This window comes from Zootoca vivipara, chromosome Z1, assembly GCF_965207765.1.
Source record: "Zootoca vivipara chromosome Z1, rZooViv2.hap1.1, whole genome shotgun sequence".
In the NCBI taxonomy this organism is placed as follows: domain Eukaryota; kingdom Metazoa; phylum Chordata; class Lepidosauria; order Squamata; family Lacertidae; genus Zootoca; species Zootoca vivipara.
The window spans coordinates 51,080,384-51,102,343 of record NC_142583.1 but is presented as its reverse complement, the minus strand read 5'-3'; the positions used below and the strand labels follow the sequence as shown (position 1 = coordinate 51,102,343).

The 21,960-nt window shown below is 41.9% G+C and overlaps 1 protein-coding gene across 1 annotated transcript in view; it reads right to left on the bottom strand.

Moving 5' to 3' along the window:
* Nucleotides 1-799: 799 nt before the first annotated feature.
* The window catches only part of ELOVL6 (ELOVL fatty acid elongase 6), a 72,379-nt gene continuing 51,218 nt past the window's right edge, over nucleotides 800-21,960 (bottom strand). Inside the window, exons 2-4 of the mRNA XM_035111833.3 lie at nucleotides 17,951-18,082; nucleotides 13,956-14,107; nucleotides 800-10,175 (exon numbers count right to left, since the gene is read on the bottom strand). Coding sequence (XP_034967724.1) covers nucleotides 9,751-10,175; nucleotides 13,956-14,107; nucleotides 17,951-18,082 — 709 coding nt within the window. The 3' untranslated portion in view covers nucleotides 800-9,750. The remainder of the gene's footprint in view (nucleotides 10,176-13,955; nucleotides 14,108-17,950; nucleotides 18,083-21,960) is intronic.

Below are 21,960 nucleotides of genomic sequence, written 5' to 3'. Positions count from 1 at the left end.
TTATGCATAACATGCCCTGTTTCCAGCATTCAGTGTCTGTGACAACATTAATAACCATTTTATCAAAAGCAAAAAAAGTGCTGTGCTTTGTATATATAAAATGCAATTAAAAGATACCCTGAATACTCAAGTTGGATCAATATTTTGCAGAAAACTGCAAGGTTTTTAGCTGGGGCAATTAGAATAAGATCTATTATTTGATTATTGATGTAAACCTCCAAAATGTATTTTGTATAGTTATGTTTTTGCCTCTATCTTCAGTAAATTTTATTTTATTGCTCTGGCTAGTGGCTAATGCAAATAAAGATGGTTGAAAGATATGAAGGCCTCCAGAGTTTCGTATCACTCCCTCAGCTCCCATTGAACGCACAAATCATGAAGGGGCACAGGAAAGGATGTATTTAGTGTCCAAGCCATGAGCCTACATGAGAGTAAAAGCATCAGGGCACCAGTGTCCATTGCTATAAACAGCAGAAAAAGTCCAAGACAATTGAGACCAGGGGAAGTTAATGATGCTCTCCAATTTATTTATTTGCACTCTTAGCAACCATATGCATAAACACATCCATTCTTACACGATGGAATATCGATAGATAGGCAATGTTGCTTTTTTCCAGGGACCGTCTCAGGTTTACAGGAACCGTCCCGGTTTCTGATTTGTTCCCAGAATGTCCTGCTTTTCCATAGGACGTCCCTATTTTCATCGGAGGAATGTTGGGATGTCACTAGTTTCACTGGAGAAATGTTGGAGGGTATGGGATAGATAGGTGGATATCATAAGAAGACGCAGAAACGTGTGCTATTTTAAACCAAAAATCAACATTTTATTTAGAATATCCATATACCAAAAATAAAATTAAAATCAAAAATTTCCTTTGTGTAGTGAAATATCAATATTTTGAAAATGGTAAAATAAAGCTGTTCCTAGTCATTATCTCATAGATATTTTACAGAACTACTTGAATCTGAATGTACATCTAGCTCAAGCGTTAAGACACTTAAGAGCCTAAAGCACTGAACGGCTTTGGAGAAAGCAGACGAGTGAGTGAGAACAAGAAGGCTTACATGTGGCAACCCACATAACAAATAGAACAGCCTTTGCCAGCCCTGCACGCTCCTGATGTTTTGGATGACATCAACAGTGCAAAACATGTGGATGGCACCAGGTTGGCAAAGGCTGATGTAGAGCATTGCAGGGAGGACAAGGTGTCAATGGCTCCATATTTGATACATGGGAAGAACGACTCCAGACAAAATTAAACACTTGGGATACTGGTGGCATCTCATGCCTGGAAATGGGACAGAATGTCTCAGTCCAGTCATCAGCAGAACTATGGTGGTGCTCCATACAGCACCTCAACAGCTCAGCTGCAGCTCAGAGAGACTCTGTGGCCCAAGTTTGGGAAGCGGCAAATGTTGCTGTATGGAATCACAAGTGAGAGGAGATCCTTTCATCTCTTCCCAGTTGCCCATGGATAACTTTAGTTTGCTTTGGTACAAAATATTATCTGTGCTGCAATAGCTAAAGCTGATCCAAAGGGCTGGTAGGAAGTAGCCTCCCTCAGCAGAGCTGATGGAATTAAGCTGAGACATAGAGCTTTTGCCGATTCTGCTAGGTGATTTAAATTGCTTTAGCAAGGAACACAACATACTACTGTTTTGACAACAGAATCAAATATACATACATGGACTTTGCAACTTTGAGAGTTGGTCTGCAAAAGCAAAGCGTTCAACAACATGACTTGGCTTCCTGTAAATCTCTCAGATGGATTTAATTGTGGAATTGGAAATCAAAAAACAATTACTAGCGTTTTTATTTTAATGCCCTGGGTGTTGTTGCTTTTTTGAACCTTTGAAATGCAATGTGTCTATTTTTTTAAAACATCACAGCAACCTATTACAGCACAACCAAGCATGTCTACTCAGAAGTATATCCCATTGAATTCAATGGGACTTCCTCCTAGGTGTGCATATAGCATTGCAGCCTGCTGCTGAGTTTGCTGGACTTTGTACTGACTATTTCATGCACCCATAACTAGACTCAGGGATACTGTTTTATCTGGTTGTGCTTTATCACCTGTGACACCTATGGCCCTGGCTGAAGAGACACCCCCAAGATTATTGGGCATGTTGATCAAGTTCAAGGGGGCACTGGTAAGAACTGTGCAGCATATCAGCATCCAGATGTGCTTCAACATCAGCTTCCTGTGCGGAAGTGGATAGCCCTTGATAGATTGGGGCAACCTTCTATAACAAAAAGGGGTGGGGAGAAATGGAGCTGCAGTCTTAATTATGCTATGAAAACAAGCAGCAAATTGCCTTAAAAGGTCTACCTCTAATGCTTCTTTTTCATGACTGGGTCACACCTTTTACCCCAAATTTCCAAATGGTGAATACTTCTAATAATTGCACCCAGTAGACAGAAAGGTCTGAGGTTGCTTACGAACTAGAGCACCAGGCTTGAGCATTCTTTATGACGTGGCTACTACTCATGGTGAGAGAAGAAATGTGCATCAAATGAAAATAATGGGTAAAATTGGCATTAGTGGACATTCACTGAGGTAAGACTGTGACTCAATGGTAGAGGGCATAGATTCAATGTCAGCAAGTCAGCTTTTTCGTACATGGCCAAGGGCCTTTACAAGCCAGAGGTCTTTTCATTTTAAAGGAATGAATAGAAGGTGCTAGGAATGACCTCTGTCCAAGACTCTGGAGAGATATTGACAGAGTAGACAACATCGACAACCAGACCTTGTAAAAATGAAGAGAAACTTGGCTTGTTTACAGATCCGTAGCCTTATCCATCTGAGTGTTAGCGCTTTTCCAAGGGTCAAACTAAGTGTGATGGCTGTATTGTTTAAACTGGGACTGCTCCAATTTTGTTAAAAATGACTGGTTTTAACAGCAAAAGGGGCAAGTAAGTGAAGCGCTTACTCCCTGAATCCATCTCCCTGAGCTCTTTTTGCCCAGCTGAGTTTTGGTATCGGAGCTAGAAGAAAGGTAAGTCTCACACAGAGTTTGCTCTTCCCATCCACGTGTCCCCATTGCTACTAAAATCAGACAGCACCACATCCTTCTAATTGCAGTAAATGGAACTGATGCCATCTCATCTAGTTTTCCCCTAAAGCAGTCTTGCTAACAGAAAGAACAACTGGACATTTCTTCTTAGGGTCGCTGGCTCACAATTCAGGGATGCATTTATTTTAGAGGGCATGTATCCATTGCTACAAGTAATCCCCCTGGTACAAGGGGCTGAGCACCTTCACAACTCACTCAACCCAATGAGATTTGAGCAGTAGCACAAGTAGCGCTGGGCATAAGAAACTCTTCCCCAGGCCACAGCGAAGTAAAGTGCGCAGCTGAAATATTACTGTTTCTATACACTAATAATAAACTCCCCTTCTCTGAGCATGGAGCCTTATGCAGCCAAGGTGGCACCATCCATGCACATGAGTGAGTTATCAGCACATTTTGAGAAAGCCCATGATTTGCAGGATGAGAGAGAGCGGGTGGGGGAATGAAGGAAAGGAAAAAACAGCCCAATGTGGGCTGAGCATGCCCAGAGGCCATAGAATGCTGGCTGGAATGTTGAACAGGAGCACTCTACACTTCTGTTGTAGGTCACATTGGTACCTCCTATGACCAAAAGCTAGGGAAATAGTCTCTAAATATGTTTTTCCCCATTGTATGTTTTTGAGTCTTCATTTGGTTTTCTGCGCCTGATTTAAGTGTGATGATATAGGCGTGTGAAACACTTATGTCCCCAGGATGCCATAAAACCTGCAGTCACGGTTAAAGAGTTCCAAGCCACAATCAGTCACAGCTTTCCTCCAGTTAATAGCTCACGGATGCAGGTGTCATGCGTATAGAGACTGCTGCACTAGTTTAAAGAACCCTTTAAATGTAACACCAGGCAGAATGGAATCCTGTGCAGCTAAATGCTTTATACATACCAAAAGTGGCTTATGTAAATTGGGTTCCAGCCACAAGAGATGGGAAGGAAGGACCCAGATTCTGGATTTCTGACCAAAGTAAAGCAAAGAGAAGTGTCAGCCATAGCTTCAAGCCATTTACTACTTTGGAGATTTTGGCTTGAACCAAGTCTCTTTACTGAAATCAGTATTTGAGATATCTATTTCAATATCAGTTATAAAAATACTGCTTCATACATACTTGTGTTGCATAACATTAAAAAAAATAGCTGGGAAGTTTATTTTACTTGCATTCAGCTACAATTTCTTACTTTCAAAATATATGGAAAATTTTAAGAAATGCTTCACGTCCTTTGGCATTCCAGATGTTGGTGAACTACAACTCCCATTAGCCCTAGTAAGGATGACCGCAGGCCAGGGATGATGGGAGTTGTAGTTCAGCATCTTCTGGAAGATATCTGCACTAAATCAATGGAATGGTCCTCAAATTATTCTAAAGTGGGAAAACAAGTGGAGGCAGGCACACCTAAGTAACCATCATTCATGACAAAGTGTCACAGATGTCAGGACTGACTGACTCATGAGTAGGTGTGCTGGAGCCTTTTGCAGTTTTGTCTTGCGAGCTATGTATGCCATGCTACAGAAAAGAACACTTCACACATGCTTTGTTCCACCACCCACCATATTGCTGAGTCTGAGAGACAAATCCTACCCACTTTTAAACATGCATTTTAAATGGAAATTTCCAGTTAAAGAGCCTGACTATTGTTCACTTGTGCCACAATTTCCATACTTAAGAGGTACCTATTTGTATAAGCAATGACCAAAAACTCAAGATGAATGGAAATAATGAGAGCATATGCTGTGCATATGTTGCTCCAGATGTTGCATTGGCTGGCAGTGTTTTCAGGTAATTTGGGTTCTTAAGGTGCAGAGATCATTCACTTTTACATTGCATATCTGAATCAAGAGATAAACATGTGGGAAAGCTCTCCTATTCATAATGTTGTGCAGTCCCAGAACAGTTAAAACAATAGGCACTACACATTAGAAGCTGGTTAATGAATCTATCCTAGAGTATACTAATTAAGATCAATGGAAAAGTCCCTTGTTTCAGTAGGTCTTCTCTGAGCATTTCTTAGTTGGTTAGCGAAGACCCTTTCCCCTTATGGAGATTCAATGATTGAGGTACCATTGGTTTCTGAAGGGCTTTTCAGAATTACTTTGAGTCTCATCATTCAAACTCATGACTGAGTAATCCTTCTGAATTCAATGCAATACTGACCCAAAAGTGGTGGACAGGATGGACCTATTAATAATTGTTTTCATAGATTTTGAGAAGAAAACTAAAGGAGGTGTAAAGTGTCCATTTGTCTCAAAATACTACACATATCACCATAAGAAAATGGGCACAATCAAGTTAAAATTAAGCATTTTTTAAGAACCATTGGTTTCAATGGGAAAGTTAGCTTATCTTTACATTTTCACATTTCAAATAATGGGATATAACAGTGCAATCCTAATGGGACATAACAGTACAATATACACATCTACTCAGAAGCAAGCACCGTTAAATTCAATGGCACTTACATCCAAGTAATAATTTCTTAGAATTATTTCCTCTGTAAACATCCTATACTCTTTTTTTTGTCAATAGCTTGCTTGTTTCTTGTGATGTTTATTTGGGTTTTCAATCACAAAAAGTCTGAATAACTAAATGCAATAGCAACAAGAAGAATAGTTATCACTGTTTAATCATGGTAGAAGAATTGAAGCATTTTTCACAAGTGATATTAAGAATATCTTTCTTCACCTCTAAACTTTTAAAGTCTAAAGTGTCATTGCCATTAATGCAAGAGTGTAAGTGGAAGAAAAACACATTGCAGAGCAATCCTATATCTGCCCACTCAGAAGTAAGCCCCACTCATTTCAATAGGACTTACTCCCAGGTGAACATGTCCAGGATTTTAACCTCCGTGTATGCTGCGATTACTGTTGTTTGTTCCTTTGCTTTATAGAGAAAAGAAACTATAATGCAGTATTGGCTTCCCTTGTGAAATACCTTTTCATTTATTTCAAGATAAGATCTGTGGGAGCGTTGATTCACTGGATCAGTCAGCACAACAGGAGGAACAAGAGTCACAAAAAATGAATGGCACCATTGAAAGTTACTACTGCTGTCCAATAATTTTGTTATTCTATAATAACTGGTTTTGGTTTACTTCAAATATTGGAAACTGGGGATAAATACTTAAGCAGAAAAGGCTCATTGTGGAATAGAATCTATTCCCAAAACTGTAAAATAACATTATTAATTTTTTATACATTTTAATTGATATTTCCATTTATACAGGAGTCTATAATTTAAGATCATGTCATATGTTTCACTGAACATAACAATTTGCTTAAGGAGGGGGGTTTGTACCATATAACAATGTCAGAACATTAATAACTTAAATGACACAGACAGAAACTTCCCCCGCCATTTTTCACAGTTATGATTAAACTCCAGAGAGCTTTCCAATTTCCTTGTCTTAAAACACTGTTCATATAATATAGAATGCAGCAGTTTTTCTACACAAGGTGAAACACTAAAAGCCCTTGTTATGTCTAACAGAATATTACATCGGCTTTTTGTCATGAATGGTGGACAGCACAGTTGAAGCAAAAATAAGGGAAAATATTACTTGGTATTGTACAGTCTCAAATTAAAGCAGGGAAGTTGAGAATATTTTGCATTAGCTGGGGAGGGTGGAGATTCAGCCCCCACCCAGGTTTTTATTTTTGGACAGCTCACATATGTGTTATGGTTGTAGTTATAGGCATGTATGATTTTTCTATGTAGAACAGCAGTTCTTAATTGGTTCTGCTAGTTCTTCTAATTGTTGAGTTAAAACTACCAAACTGATACAATTGAGAATACTATGTTAACACAGTTATAACATCAAGTTTACACACTTGTTTCTTTGAAGTACTAGGAACGTTTACACATTTTATTTGGCTTTGTAAGGACTGAAATCTTACAGATAATACAATCTACTTTTCCTTGTAGAAAATATGGCTCTTTTCAGCTAATTCTCTGAGGTTGTCCTTTTATCTGCAGCTGACTGAAGAACCAGATGTCTTTTTAAGCGACCAAAGATGCTACAGTATATTTTTCTACAGATTTCATTTTTTTTAAAAAAATTAAGAATAGTTGTCTCTGGACATTAGAGTTAATTTGTTGCAGCACAATTACTGCATTTAGGCTTTCAATCCTTTCCCATTTAAAACTTGCCGTGTGATGACGCCAAGCGTATGCCTTTTACTGTAGTATCTCCAAGTGACCAGATGAGGGCACTTTAAACATCTTTGCATTGCTTGTGAGGCAAATGCAGAAGCACAGTGTTACCTAAATTCACATATAATCCTGTAGAACACTATTAAGGTTGCAGATATCTATTCTTCAAAGTTCATAAAAATATAAAATATGTACCATACCACAGGGTTGTTTCCCCCCCCCTGAAGTTTCCATCCAGCACTAACAACACCCCCTCTAAAGATATTTAGTTTTTCATTTGTCTTTGCACCTGTCACTCCAACTGCATTTACCGACTGCTGTAATTTCAGGGCTGTTCTGTGTTTATAGCAGCTGCTGTTCTCATCTGCCCATGATGGCTCATTGCTTGCTCATGGTTCTTGGGTTTTTTGATTTATTTGCAAGGAGCAGAACCGGATGTTTTGCATGTGTCTCCTCAAAAAAAAAAAAATTAAAAAAAAAATCACAATTTTTCTTTTATGAAAACGACTTTGCAGATCATGTGGTGGGAACCACCATGGGCAGCAGTAGAATCAAAATGGAAGCTGCCACGATCAGGATATTTTAAAGTACCATTTCCTGTTCCAAAGACCAGTCCCACCATAATGTTTTGCATTCGCAAGATGGCTTTTGGAACAATTCCTGTGGGTGGGTGCACACAGGACCAGCTCAATATACTCTGCTGCCTGAGGTGAACCAGAAAATGGCACCCTCAGGAATTAGAGTTTGTTAAGGGTCCTGGGATAGGCAATGTTAGGTTGATGGAGGCAGGATCAGCTGCCCCCCCCCCCCCCGAGCCTGCTGTCCTGAAGCAATTGCCTCACCTCGCCTCATGGGCCCTGTGTGCTTAGGGAAGCGTCCCATCAGAATCTATTCGGCTTCTCGAAAGAGACTGCATGGAATAGGTCTGTCTTTAGGGTGGCCGTTTACACAGCACCAAAAAGAAAAAGAAAAGAAATCACCCCCCCACCCCACCCCAACCCAAAAGGCAAACAAGAGGGCACAGTTAGCATAAAATCTGCATGTTCTTTTTATAAAAATAGGTGCCAATTTGGAAATGATGGCTGCAATTTAAAGAGAAATATAATACTTCTCACTCTAGTGAGAATGGCAATCCGTGCTGGCTGTGGACGGGCAACCTCAAAACTCCTTCTTTCCCTTGTTATGGTTCTTAATCTTTAACCTGTGCCTGAGGAGTCCCTGGAATCAACTTTGGGCAAGTGGCATTGGTGATGTATTCCCAACAAAATGCACCCACAGCAACCACACTCAGAGCCATCCTGTGTTGAGAACTGGACTTCAGAAAAATAAATTATATACTGTACTATGACTCTCAAACCCTTCTCAGCAGTATTTTGTAGGGCACGTTGCGGACTGGCCAACTCTGCCTTTTCTTAGCTCCTTGATTCCTTTTCCCTGCTCTCCTTTATTACTAGCCCCAAGCATATTTAATTATAACTGACTGTATATTAAACTGCTCTTCTGTACGCATTGCTTTTGACCAGACAATGCACTGGAACACATTCTCTCTGATACTGCATCTCAACAGTATTTAATTCTCAAATCAATATCTCATACCAGGTCTTCTCACAGCATAATACACAGTATTAAAAACAAAACAGAAACCCAACCAATTCCTCTCCATTTATTACTTCAATTGAGCTTAAATGGCTGTCTATAGCAGGCACTCAAGATTAACCTTTCATTTTCACATTGAAGCTTTTAGGGTTCAACTCTTTCGAGGAGAAAACTTTTAACTTTGCAAAAATCTGGTATTGTTGGGGGTCAGAGCTCAGTGGGAGAGAAGATACTTTGCATGCAGATAATGGCAGGTTTGGTCCTGGGACTCTTTTGAGTTTTTGTTTTTATTTTTTAAATGGCTGTCAGGTTGCAGAACATCTGCCTGAGACCTTGCAAAGCAGCTGCCAGTCAGAGGTGACACAATGGGGCTAGATGCAGCTCTGACAGGTCAAAGTCCTATGTTCATATGACACAGAATTGTGTGTTTCCTCTGCTCAAATCTTGTTCAAGTTTTGTATTTTAAAAACAACAAGTTAGAAAGTATATATAAATAATTAGTTTGCTTTTTTAAAAAATAAAAGTCATCTATGGTCAGGGAAACCATTTATTTTTACCATTTTATTTTGCAAAATCATTATCTTCTTTTGCTTCCCCCCCCCCCTTCTTAAAAAAAAAGTGTGGTTGGTTTGTTTGTTTTTTAAGAGCAGTAAGATGCAAGAAGGAAGATGCCTTACAGCAGCCTTTTGAGATGCAAGATCATCCAGTGAGTCCTCACCGTGACAGGATCATAAACTTACTGGTTTTGAACAAACTTAGCTGTCCCTTAGCTGCTGGGTTTTAGTTGCACCATATATAAATGTTTCCTTCTTGTGCCATTTCTGTCCCCCACCCCACTCTCTCTTTCTCTCTCCCCCTCTTTGTGTTTGCCATTTTGCGGATGACCTGAGCAGCTGCTGCTTTCTCTCTCTCTCTCTCTCTCTCTCTCTCTCCTTTCTAGCTTTACTCGGCCTTCCTTGTTTTTCTGGTGTTGCTAACATATGCGTCAAAGAAGAAATGGCAGAAGAGCACAAAGTAGCTGAGGTACATAAGAGAACACCAGACGATGTTGGAAAGGTGTGAGTGGCACTGGCCTTGCTGCATCCAGGCGAAGACCAGGTAGTTGATGATGCAGCCCACAAACATCTGCGTGATCTGCGATAGGGTGATGAACATGGCAAACTTCCGGGACACTCTGAAGCCAGCAGCCCGCAAGGCGTAGTAAGTGTACATGAGCGCATGCACTCCATAGTTCATGGTCATAAACCAGCCGCCACCAGCTACCATGTCCTTGTAAGAGTACCAAGAGTAAAGCAGTACAGTAATATGGTGGTACCAATGGAGGAAGATGAGCTTCTGTTTCCTAAGAACAATAAATATTGTATCTCCTAGGGGGGGAGGAAAAAAAAGAAACAGAAGAAAAATGTTAGATCCCTGAAGCGCACTTGTGAATTAGCTGGCGCTCCTAGCCACGGAGGTCACCTGGCCCTCTAATAACAAAGATGCAACCAGGACTATGTACCTGCCCATTTAGACATTTACCTGCCCATCCAAAAGAGGTATGGAAACCACAAAGCTTCAATCTTCCCACCAGGATTCAAGCTCGGTTTATTGGCCCTTATCCAGTCCATTAATGATTCTGCAAAGTTTTTTTTGCAGGTAAAGTCGCTCAGATTTGGGAAGAGGTAGACTCCACCGTGGGAGCAGGGCCAGGGCAAGGGAATGCTAAAGTCCTGTCTAGTCAAACTGAGTGGGATCAATTTCAATCTGTTACCCCCGAGGATGTGGACAGGCTGCTTGGACGAGTGAAACCGACCACCTGTCTCCTTGCCCATCCTGGCTTATAAAAGCTAGCCGGGAAGGGCTGGGCAATGGACTTTGCAGGGTGGTGAATGCTTCTCTCTGTGAGGGAGCCTTCCCACACCTGCTGAAAGAGGTGGTTATTAAACCGCTTCTTAAAAAAACCATATTTAGATGCGGCCAACATGGCCAACTATCGCCCAGTCTCAAATCTTCCATTCTTGGGCAAGGTGATTGAGCGAGTGGTTGCTGAACAACTCCAGGCATGCCTGGAAGAAGCGGACCATTTGGATCCCTTCCAGTTGGGATTCAGGCCTCATCATGGGACTGAAACTGCCTTGGTTGCACTGGTCGATGATCTCTGGTGGGCTAGGGACAAAGGTGAGAGCTGTTTCCTAGTTCTGCTGGAACTCTCAGCGGCTATTGACACCATCCTTCTGGACCGTCTAGAGGGGTTGGGAGCTGGGGGCACTGTCATACAGTGGTTCCGCTCCTTCCTCCTGGGCCGTGTTCAGAAAGTGGTGGTGGGGGGAAATGAGTGCTCAGACCCCTGGGCTCTCACTTGTGGGGTGCCTCAGGGTTCTGTCCTCTCCCCGTGCTTTTTAACATCTATATGCAGCCGCTAGGAGAGATCATCAGGGGGTTTGGGCTGGGTGTTCATCAGTATGCGGATGATACCCAGCTCTACCTCTCTTTCAAATCAGAACCAGTGAAAGCGGTGAAGGTCCTGTGTGAGTGTCTGGAGGTGGTTGGAGGTTGGATGGCAGCTAATAGATTGAGGTTGAATCCTGACAAGACAGAAGTACTGTTTGTGGGGGACAGGAGGCGGGCAGGTGTGGGGGACTCCCTGGTCCTGAATGGGGTAACTGTGCCCCTGAAGGACCAGGTACGCAGCCTGGGAGTCATTTTGGACTCACAGCTGTCCATGGAGGCGCAGGTTAATTCTGTATCCAGGGCAGCTGTTTATCAGCTCCATCTGATACACAGGCTGAGACCCTGCCTGCCTGCGGACTGTCTCGCCAGAGTGGTGCATGCTCTAGTTATCTCTTGCTTGGACTACTGCAATGCACAATATTTAGGGCTACCTTTGAAGGTGACCCAGAAACTACAATTAATCCAGAATGTGGCACTAGACTGGTGACTGGGAGCAACCACCAAGACCACATAACACCGGTCTTGAAAGACCTGCATTGGCTCCCAGTACGTTTCCGAGCACAATTCAAAGTGTTGGTGCTGACCTTTAAAGCCCTAAATGGCCTCGGTCCAGTATACCTGAAGGAGCGTCTCCACCTCCATCGCTCTGCCTGGACACTGAGGTCCAGTGCCGAGGGCCTTCTGGCAGTTCCCTCGCTGCGAGAAGCCAAGTTACAGGGAACCAGGCAGAGGGCCTTCTCGGTAGTGGCACCCGCCCTGTGGAACACCCTCCCACCAGATGTCAAAAAGAAAAATAACTACCAGACTTTTAGAGAACATCTGAAACCCTGTTTAGGGAAGCTTTTAATCTTTAAGAAATTAGTGTATTCTAAATATTTCTGTTGGAAGCTGTCCAGAGTGGCTGGGGAAACTTAATAAATAAATAAATTATTATTATTATTATTATTATTATTATTATTATTATTATTATGGCCCTGGTCCAGAATTTGCACCGCCTCTTCTGATTCAGATGTTATAGAGCAGGGATGTCCAACTTCCAAGAGACTGTGATCTACTCCCACTAAAAAAAACTTGCAGTGATCTACCCATTGTATTGACCAAAGTCGTTGAGCTTTTTGACGATCAACCAGGATCAACCAGGGATGCCCCGCGATCGACCTGTCATATTGAAAAAATACAACTTTCGAGCGGCCTGGCCCCCAAATGGCAACTAGACATTCCATTTTGGCAACTGTAATTCTGGTTTAAGGAAACATTTGGTGCCTAGCTTATATATACGAGTTTCTAACACTGCCCCATTTCCATAAGCAACTGCAGGACGAGTATAGATAACTCACAATAGGTTTTCACACATTCCCAGTGCTTTTTTTCTGGGGGGACGCAGGGGTACGCATACCCCTAAACATTTTGTGAATCTAAGTTTGGCCTCATTGAGGGGCAGTATTTCAATATGAGTAGGGAAATGAGAGTACCCCATAAGGTTTTTTAAGAAAAAAGCGCTGCACATTCCCAACAGCAGTCTGAAGGGTACAAAGTGGTACCATTCTAAATGATGTGAAGCAGGTCTGGCTCTGGCCAGTGCTTAGATCAAAGACCACTTGGGAAACACAAGAGGAAAGTAAGGCAGGATACACAATAAAATTAATATGAAGGATATCTCCTTCTGGCTGATGCTGAAAACCAGCAATGCACTGAAACAGCATATTCTTAATAGTCATCATTACCGGTATTTTGTTGGGTCGGAAGCCCTGTGAGGTTTCCTGAGAAACAAGCTGTGGAATGTCTGCCAAATCACTGCTTCCTATTTCCAATTAGAATCTGCCTAAGAAGCTTCAGGATAAGCAAACATAGATGTGTAAATGCTGGTGAGGAAACTGCTTAGACACATCATCATAAACTAAGTGAAGAAGGGAGACTAGGTCTGGCCATTATTTCTAGGTGAGGAATTTGTTAGACCATCCTGTTGCCGGGCATACGAGCAGGCAGTCATATATATATCACTGATTTCCGTTTATTGTTTTTTCCTGTTCTGTTGGCCCTTGAGAAATTTGAACCTTGAGAAGATTGTGTTGGTTATATACAATATTTTGATAGGAGTAGTAGTACTGCAGAATGAACAATATAAGACCGTATCTGTGTTAGGTAGCCTCTGTGCCACCAATGGGTTAAGTTTTTTTGGCTGCATTGGCCATTCACTGGGTTGATGAATGGTCACTTTGTGTGGTTGCTAAAATGCTACTTTCTTGCTCTTGGAAGATAGTTGAGGAACAGCAGCAGATATAGAACCCATGAGCCTTAATAATCCAAACAGTATGAGTTAAGGACAACTATTGCATCTGGAATTTTGAGAGTTTTTTTTGTTTGTCGTGAACATGTTCTTCATCTTCATCTTATTTGTATTTGTTATTTTTTTCACAAATGTGAACCAGAATGACTTAACTATATTCCAATTTTGCTCCACTGAAGAAAACTCATTTGAGACCACAAATACAAGTGGTTGTACGGTGATTAATATATTGACTGAATGCGAAAATTTAAAGGCATTTTTCGAGCACTATTATTAAGCAATCAAACAAGCACCTTTTTCAAGCACATCAAGGGGACTTACAAATATACCATAAAACAAGAGAACTGCTAAGGAGCAATTCTGTCACACCTTTGTCCTTTTGTTCCAAATGTAGCCCATGAAGTGAAAAAGGAGAGAAGGCACTCACCTAGTTCTGGTGCCTTGCTTAGCACAAATGCATAAGCCCAGAATTTGCTGACAGGTCCATTGTAAAAACTCTGGTCACAAACTGACTGCTTCAGTCCTTTGGTCATCAAAATGTACACCATATAAGCACCCGTTCGAACAGCACCAAATATACTTCATGACCATAAAGAGAAAACAAAGAGCAGTCGGTTATCATCAGAAAGTAGAAGACAAAATCCTTAGAGAGACCAGATATAGTTATTGAGTGCAAGAAGCAGGAAGTACCTTCATTGCCCCAATCCTGCCCATCTACTCCAGCAACTTGTTCTTAGAGCAGCCAACCAGATGCTCATGTGAAGATTGCACCCTTTCTGAATACTCGAATAAAATGTTCCCACAGAAGAATTTAGTTAAGGATGCTGCTATTAAACACATTTATTGGAAACATCTTCCTTTGATTTTGTTGGACTCCAACTTCCATCAGTCCCAGCCAGCATGGACAGTGGTTATTCTCCAACATAGAGTTTATCATACAGTTAGCTCAGCTGGTAAAGCATGGGACTCTTAATCTCAGGGTCCTGGGTGAAAGATTCCTGCATTGCAGGGGGTTGGACGATGATGACCATTGTGACCCCTTCCAACTTTATGATTCTATGTTGGAGTTCAAGGCTACTCCTTTACAGACAGTGGATACTTCCTCCGTGTCTCCTGTGTGAGAGACACTGCATCTAGTTGGGAGGATGATTGGTGAGTCAATACAGTTTAGCCCAGGGACCTCCCAGATGTTGCTGGACTCTTAACTCCCATCAGTGCCAGTCAACAATGGCCAGTGGTCCAAGATGATGGAAGTTGGAGTCTAACAACATCTGGATGTCCATAGGCTCCCTATCCCTGCCTTAGAGCAACAGAACTCTTGAAATAAATAAGAAACACCATATCATCTCCATAGCATTTCACATCTAGTTTCCAAGTAACGCCCTAGAATTAATCAATGCATTGCTACAGAAGACAGAGTGTCCTTGCTTTTGCAAGATTCCTTTATTTTGAAATTACTCATCCGCTCAAATGCATTTGTGGGTAAATCCAGCACTTACAAATAAATACTGTATATCAAAGCTTCTATAATTATGCCAAAGTCTGCCGAAGGCCTTGCAGAGACTGGGGCATAACCAATAAATTATTTTATTAAGAAAATATCTTAGTTCCGCCACATTCACAGTTAACAAGACTGGACAGCTTTCGGGTTTTATATGCAAAGGCAATACTCACTTTTTAGCTACTGTAAAACTCTGTTTGGCAAGAGATCTCATTGGAATTAAGGAAGCCACTTAATAATCTTTAGGATGGCACAGGAGGGATTCATAAGCATGGTATAACACTGAAATAATCCTTAATGAATACTTCAGGGATGTAGCCCTGTGAAGTTACTGGGGTCGGTGGGAGAGGGCTAGGCTCCAAACAGAATCTGAAAATACTGCAGTAATCTGGAGATTTGAACAGTAATCCGAAAAGGCAGAATACCCGTTTCTAGAGGATACTCTTTAAGGTTCTTACAAGATCAAAGGTATCCAGTTGTTATAGCAACTAGAATACTTAGCCCTGAAAAGTATGTATCTATGTGCCTGTTGAAAATTATCTTGAGCAAACAATGAAAAAAGTAAGAAAGCCGTGAGGCAAATAAATGAACTCAATAAGGCTAAACTATAAAATAGTTTAAGTAGATTATAAAATGGCACGGAAAGTTTCAGATGGCTGGAAGGAAAAGCTGAGTTATAATAAATCGGTGAAAAGAAATTATAATAAATCAGTGAAAAGAAAAGGTTTTCAATTCTAAGCTGTTTTAAACTAGTTTTTTTAATTTTGTATTTCAAATTGTGGCTAAATAAATAAATAAATAAATAAATAAAGGGAGGGCATTTCAAAGTGCCACTACATTAAATCTCTGATTCTTGTACCCTGCACAGCATAGCAATCCATTGGGTGTATACGTTATATATATGATTTTTTTGGTATCCTGGTCCCAAGATGTGTAGGGTTTTGCATACCAGTGCTATCACCCTGAATTTAGCCTACAGCTAACTGGCACACCAGGGCACTGGGAGAAATTAAAATGGCAGACTATTATTATTATTATTATTATTATTATTATTATTATTATTTAAATTTGTCAGTTGCCTTTATCACAAGGCAACCCAAAGCAATTTGTAACAAACAAATCCCACATACCGTGTTTCTCCAAAAATAAGACACAGTCTTATTTTTATTTTTCCTAAAAAACACCCACACTATGGCTTATTTTCAGGGGATGTCTTATTTTTTCCTCCTCCTCCTGCCGCGGCTGGCATTGCTGCTGTGCCTATCACTATGTCTTATTTTCGGGGTATGGCTTATATTCCTTGAATGCTTTAAAATCCCGCTATGGCTTATTTTATGACTACGTCTTAAAATAGGGGAAACAGGGTAAAGGTAAAGGTAAAGGTAAAGGGACCCCTGACCATTAGGTCCAGTCGTGACCGACTCTGGGGTTGCGCGCTCATCTCGCATTATTGGCCGAGGGAGCCGGCGTATAGCTTCCAGGTCATGTGGCCAGCATGACAAAGCCGCTTCTGGCAAACCAGAGCAGCACATGGAAACGCTGTTTACCTTCCCGCTGTAGCGGTTCCTATTTATCTACTTGCATTTTGACGTGCTTTCGAACTGCTAGGTTGGCAGGAGCTGGGACCAAGCAACGGGAGCTCACCCCGTCACAGGGATTCGAACCGCTGACCTTCTGATCAGCAAGCCCTAGGCTCAGTGGTTTAGCCCACAGCGCCACGAGGAAAGAGAAATACATGAAAAACATCCCACCCACTTCTAAAAGGCCACATATAATTAAAGGTCGACAGCCTGGCTATAGAGGAATGCTTTAGCTTATATTAAAGGCGGGGGGGGGGGCTAGATCAGGCATCAGCGGTGGTAACAACTATGGCTGCATGCTGATGTCAGGCCTGCTTGAAAGTTACACTGTTCTTTTAAATCATACTTTATTGCAACAGCCATCATTAGGTTCCATGCAGAAAGAATGCTTCTTCAGGATGTGAAATCTAGACTCTTGCCACATGGGGGTGCTTTCACCATGTGGGAAACATATTTGCATGCCTTTCATTTATTTCAATCCAGCCTTTGCAACGCCTGTTCCCGGTGTAGGTACCAACTGAATGCCGACGTTTGCAATATTAGGGCAGCTGGCAGTAGCACGGTGCAATTTTCTCGTTCATACACTTCGCCTAGCCTTGTGGTTGTTGTCTTCCTTCCTGTCGCAATGCTTGTAGTGTGTTGGAGAAAGCGGTTAAGAAACCAGAAGTAATTAAAGCAGCTTCCCCTCCCCTGCCCCCCAAGGCCAGATTCAGGGCTGTTAAGGTGGCTCCTTCACACAGGCCGCTGAACTGAGGGGGCGCAGAATGGAAGGCGAGGGGGAGTGAGCTCACTGCCTGGACCTCCTCCCTCCTGTCAAAATTCCCAACCGCAGAGGCTGCTGGGTTACAGATTTAGCTTTTCTAAGAACTGACAGCTTCTAGAGCTATCATAGTACCTGGTTTGTGTTGCCTGCTACTAAGGACTAACTCAGCAGAAGTCAAGTGGGAGTGCATCATGACTAAACTCATGTCAAGTAGGTCTGTGACCTGGGTCCAAGTCACAGGAAGGCATGAATAAAAGGGAGGGGGGAGAAAAAAATGGGGGTGGAGGTGGTAAATTTTATCCTTGCTCAGGGTGCCATATGACCAAAGTCCACCCTGGCCCCAACCTGGTGCCCTTTACCTTGTGAAATGCCTTGAGACCTGTGGGTATAGGGTGGTATATAAATTTAATAAATAATAATAATGTAGTTAAACTGCATCTCTCACCATCACTGACCATTGGGCCATGGTGTCCAGGGGAGTGGTCAGCTAAAACATATGGAGGATATCAGTTTGGGGAATGCTGCATTATAGGATATTGATTAAGTAAGGAGCATTCTTGTCACATTCCTCAACTTACCTGAAGACTGCCAGGCACAGAGACCAGAGCACAAGTGGTTTCCTCAGTTCAAATTTTGCTCTTTTGTTCATTAGATGTCGACCACCAAATATAAAGGCAGCATAAAGAGCTGAAAACAGGAAAGATTTTTTCCTGGAGGGGGAAACACAAAACCAAAAGATATTCAGTGAGCATTTTAGCTGCAGACAGTAATTGTCCCACATTTACAGATCATCAAGGTTGAAACTACAGTATCTTACAGTTTCTATAAGACCTATTAAACTCAATCAGAGTTACTAATGATTAGACCTGCATAGGACTGCCCTGTTGGTTGGGGAAATGCTGATAAACTTTGAGCAGTTTGCCACCAGAGCATTCGCCACAGATTTCCTGTGTAGACTTAAGAAGCATTCACAATGTTCTCAGTTTGAAAAACAAACAAACCCCATAGTTTCTTGGTCTGACTTAGTTATGTATTTATTTCAACAATTTATATGCTGCTTCACATCACAATCTGTTGAATAAGGGTACAAAAAGATACAACAGAGATCTCTACATCTTAATCTGACCAATATTTCTCATACACAATAGAAATACACATATAGATAAATCTGCCTGTTTTAGTTGCAGAAGGGTTTTTCTTTTCCTTTTAAATTTTTTTAAAAACAACTACAATCCAGATCACACAGGCTGTACAAGTGTGCCTCAAGAGCTGCATGTAACCAACAGGCCATATGTTGTCCAAATCTGCTCTCCTGAGTTATTTTCCATCAAAGACTTGCAGTCATCATACACAGCCTGAACCAAAATCTAGTGAAAGCAATTCACTAACACAAAGGCCAACCCACAACCTGAAATTTAATGGATTTAAGTTTATTTATAATATATTGCACTTATATGCCACCCTTCTGCCAAGTCAACCGAAGGCAGTTTACAATTTAAAATACATTAGAATAAAAATATATTCTCTCACAAGCTTCAGGAGCTGGTGGCTATTAGCTCCCTCCTGCCTTGCTGTTCTTCACTCCTGCCTTCCCTCAGGGCACTGCAGCTAGCAGAGTCACATCTCAAAAGTTCCCTTCACATGTTTCTAAAGCAACATATATCATGCAGATTCAGGACGAAAAGCCAAGCCCAGCTTTGTTTTCCCTCCAGGAAAACAGGTTTGTATCCTGAACACAGCTAGACACAGTGTTTTGTGAACTGCCCTGAGACCTCCAGGTATAGGGAGGTATATAAATTCTAATAATAATAATAATAATAATAATAATAATAATAATAATAATAGCAGCTAGGGCTGGAGGAAAGGAGTAAGGTAACTTCTGCCTGAAACCCAGGAAAGCTACTGCTAGTCAGTGTAGGCTAGGGATAAAAAACCCTTTTCAGCCCAAGGGTCAATCTTCTAGGGACGACATACCAGTGGTGGGCAGGACCAGAGCAAAAACAGGTGAAGCAATGAATGTTGATTTTACCTTTCTATAGCAGATTAGTTTCTGCACAGACATCCCTCTCTATCCTCCATCCAGGCAAGCTAGCAAGGGGCATTAGTAGAGTTCAAGAACACATTTCAGCCAGGCAAAAACTCTCAAGGAGGGCATGAAGCAGAGCAGCAGATGTGCCTAAAGAGGGAGGGTGGCCTGGAGAAAGCATCAAGGGCCAGATAGACAGGATTGAAGGGCCACTGACCCTGAGATTCTCCTCCTCTAGTGTGGGTAATACTGATTAAAATGGGCCAACAGTCTGGCTCGGCATAACACAGCTCCCTGTGTTCAAATGCTTTATCGCTGAGCTGCCATCCTTCCCCAGCTGCTTTTCCACCAGTGGGATGTGGGAGGTACAAGCGTAGCTGTCAAGTTTTCCCTTTTCTCGTGAGGAAGCCTATTCAGCATAACGGAATTTCCCTTTAAAAAAGGGAAAACTTGACAGCTATGGGTACAAGTCCCTCCCCCATATTCTCCTCTCCACAGCTGAGACAAAACACCATCTTGTCCAGCATAGTCCACAGAGCTACATTTCCCAGAGTGCCCTGGGAAGAGGGATTGATTGTTAAGCTACTCTAGGAACTGGGGTTGGGGGCATAGCTGCCAAGTTTTCCCTTTTCTCGCGAGGAAGCCTATTCAGCATAAGGGAAAATCCCTTTAAAAAAGGGATAACTTGGCAGCTATGGTTGGGGGACGGGGTGCAAAGTTGGGGAGGCTTGTTCCGGATCCCACTTTCCTCTCAACCTGCTATCAACCTGCAGTTCATTCTCCCTTCCCATTCCGGTCGAGCCACTGAATAATAATAAAAAAATCACCTTGTTGGAATCTTTGCCACAAATTCCAATTTTTTCCCCAATTCCCACCCCCCCCCAAATTTCTTAATTTACTGTAGTATCACCATAAAAAAGCCACTCTAGGAGCTGTAGCTCTGCAAGAGGAATAAGGATCTTCTAACAACTCTTGGTACCCTTGATAAACTACAGTTCCCAGAATTCCTTGGGGGAAGCCAGGGCTATCTAAGTGCTATAAGGGTGCTTCAGACATATGGTAAGGCCATGGCCAAGGGCTAATTTGTAGTTCAAACTCAAAGCAAAGAATTGGGAGGGTTGGCAGGGGGTGACAAGATGGGATGGAGTATGACGTTCCAGGCTGCTGCCTTTCTCTTTTGACTGCACCCAGGGAATGATTGCTTCCCACACAGTTGGCTCTCTGCTGGTCTGTTTTCTTTTAGCCTCACAAGGTATCTCTTGTGTCTGCCATTGCAAGATGGTAGGCTGTTGGTGGGTGCCACAATGCTGAGGTTTAGTTGATGCTTACATTTCTCCAGGGAAGCCAATTAAAAGCAGTCAGATTTGTTTATAGCCAATCAGTGGCATCCTCTGGGCCCGTGGGCAGAGTAAAACTACCTACAGGTCATATTTAAATTTAAAATTACAGGACAGACTCAAATCCTTTCATGTAGCTAAATAGCTCTTTGACTCTTTATCTCTGTTGTGAATGTATATCAAGCAGAATAAAATTACAAAACCATTTCTACCCTGTTGCAATAGAACTTACATCAGTGCAATATAATAGACTGGAGAAACCTGACCTTTCTCCCAGTTCTTTGATTTTTTTCTATAGGCACAATGTAGTTATTTAACAGAAAATGGCACCCAAATTACCCCTATTACTTTGTGTTCAAGCTGTATTAAGTAGGTCAGCATCTATAATTATATCTTAGGTCACTTCACAACTTTTTAATTAGCTCCTTATTTCTGACTTTTAAAGGTCATACATTCTACATTATCTGCCTGTCTACATTATCTACAGAAGGCGTTATTGCTGGGGATCAGTAAAATGAATGTTTTGCTTCCCTGGCAAGATATCTAAACAGCAGACCCTACAAATGGGCCACTGAGGCCTAAAATCTGTGGGGAAATGACATTATGGAACAAAGGAGCGATGGCGTTCAAAGAGCAAAAGAAACACAAACAGTTATGGTGAATACAGAAGACCACATCGAAGTGTGGATGTCTAGTGGTCGGTAATCCAGTCATCCACAATGTCATTCACAGGTGAGGAGAGCAGGGAAAGAATAGCAGCCAATAGAATTCATGGGGTAGCAGAGCCTGAAATCCCATTTGGCTCAGGTGTAAACCCTGCACGCGAGTTGGGCAGGCTGGGAGGAGCATGCAAAACTCTACCCTGGCATCATCCTCAATGGGCAGTGGGAGCTTGCAGATGCTCCCACATACCTGGATAGCTCAGCTGGTTACAGCATGGTGCTGATATCTCAAAGGTTATAGGTTTGATCCCTGTATGAGACAACTGCATATCCCTGCATTGTACGATTTAGAACCCCAATTATGCAGGGCATTAAATCATGCAGGGAACTTCTATGAGTAGAGGAGACTCCTCACTCCCTGCAGGGAACGTCTCCGCTTGTCTCTACTCACCCTTCTTGTGTGTAAGGATTATGTGCAAACAACACCCAAGTAGAGTTGAAGAACAATAGGGAAATGTGGTAAAAATCAACCCATCAGGAAGACTGCTTTTTCTGAGTCATGA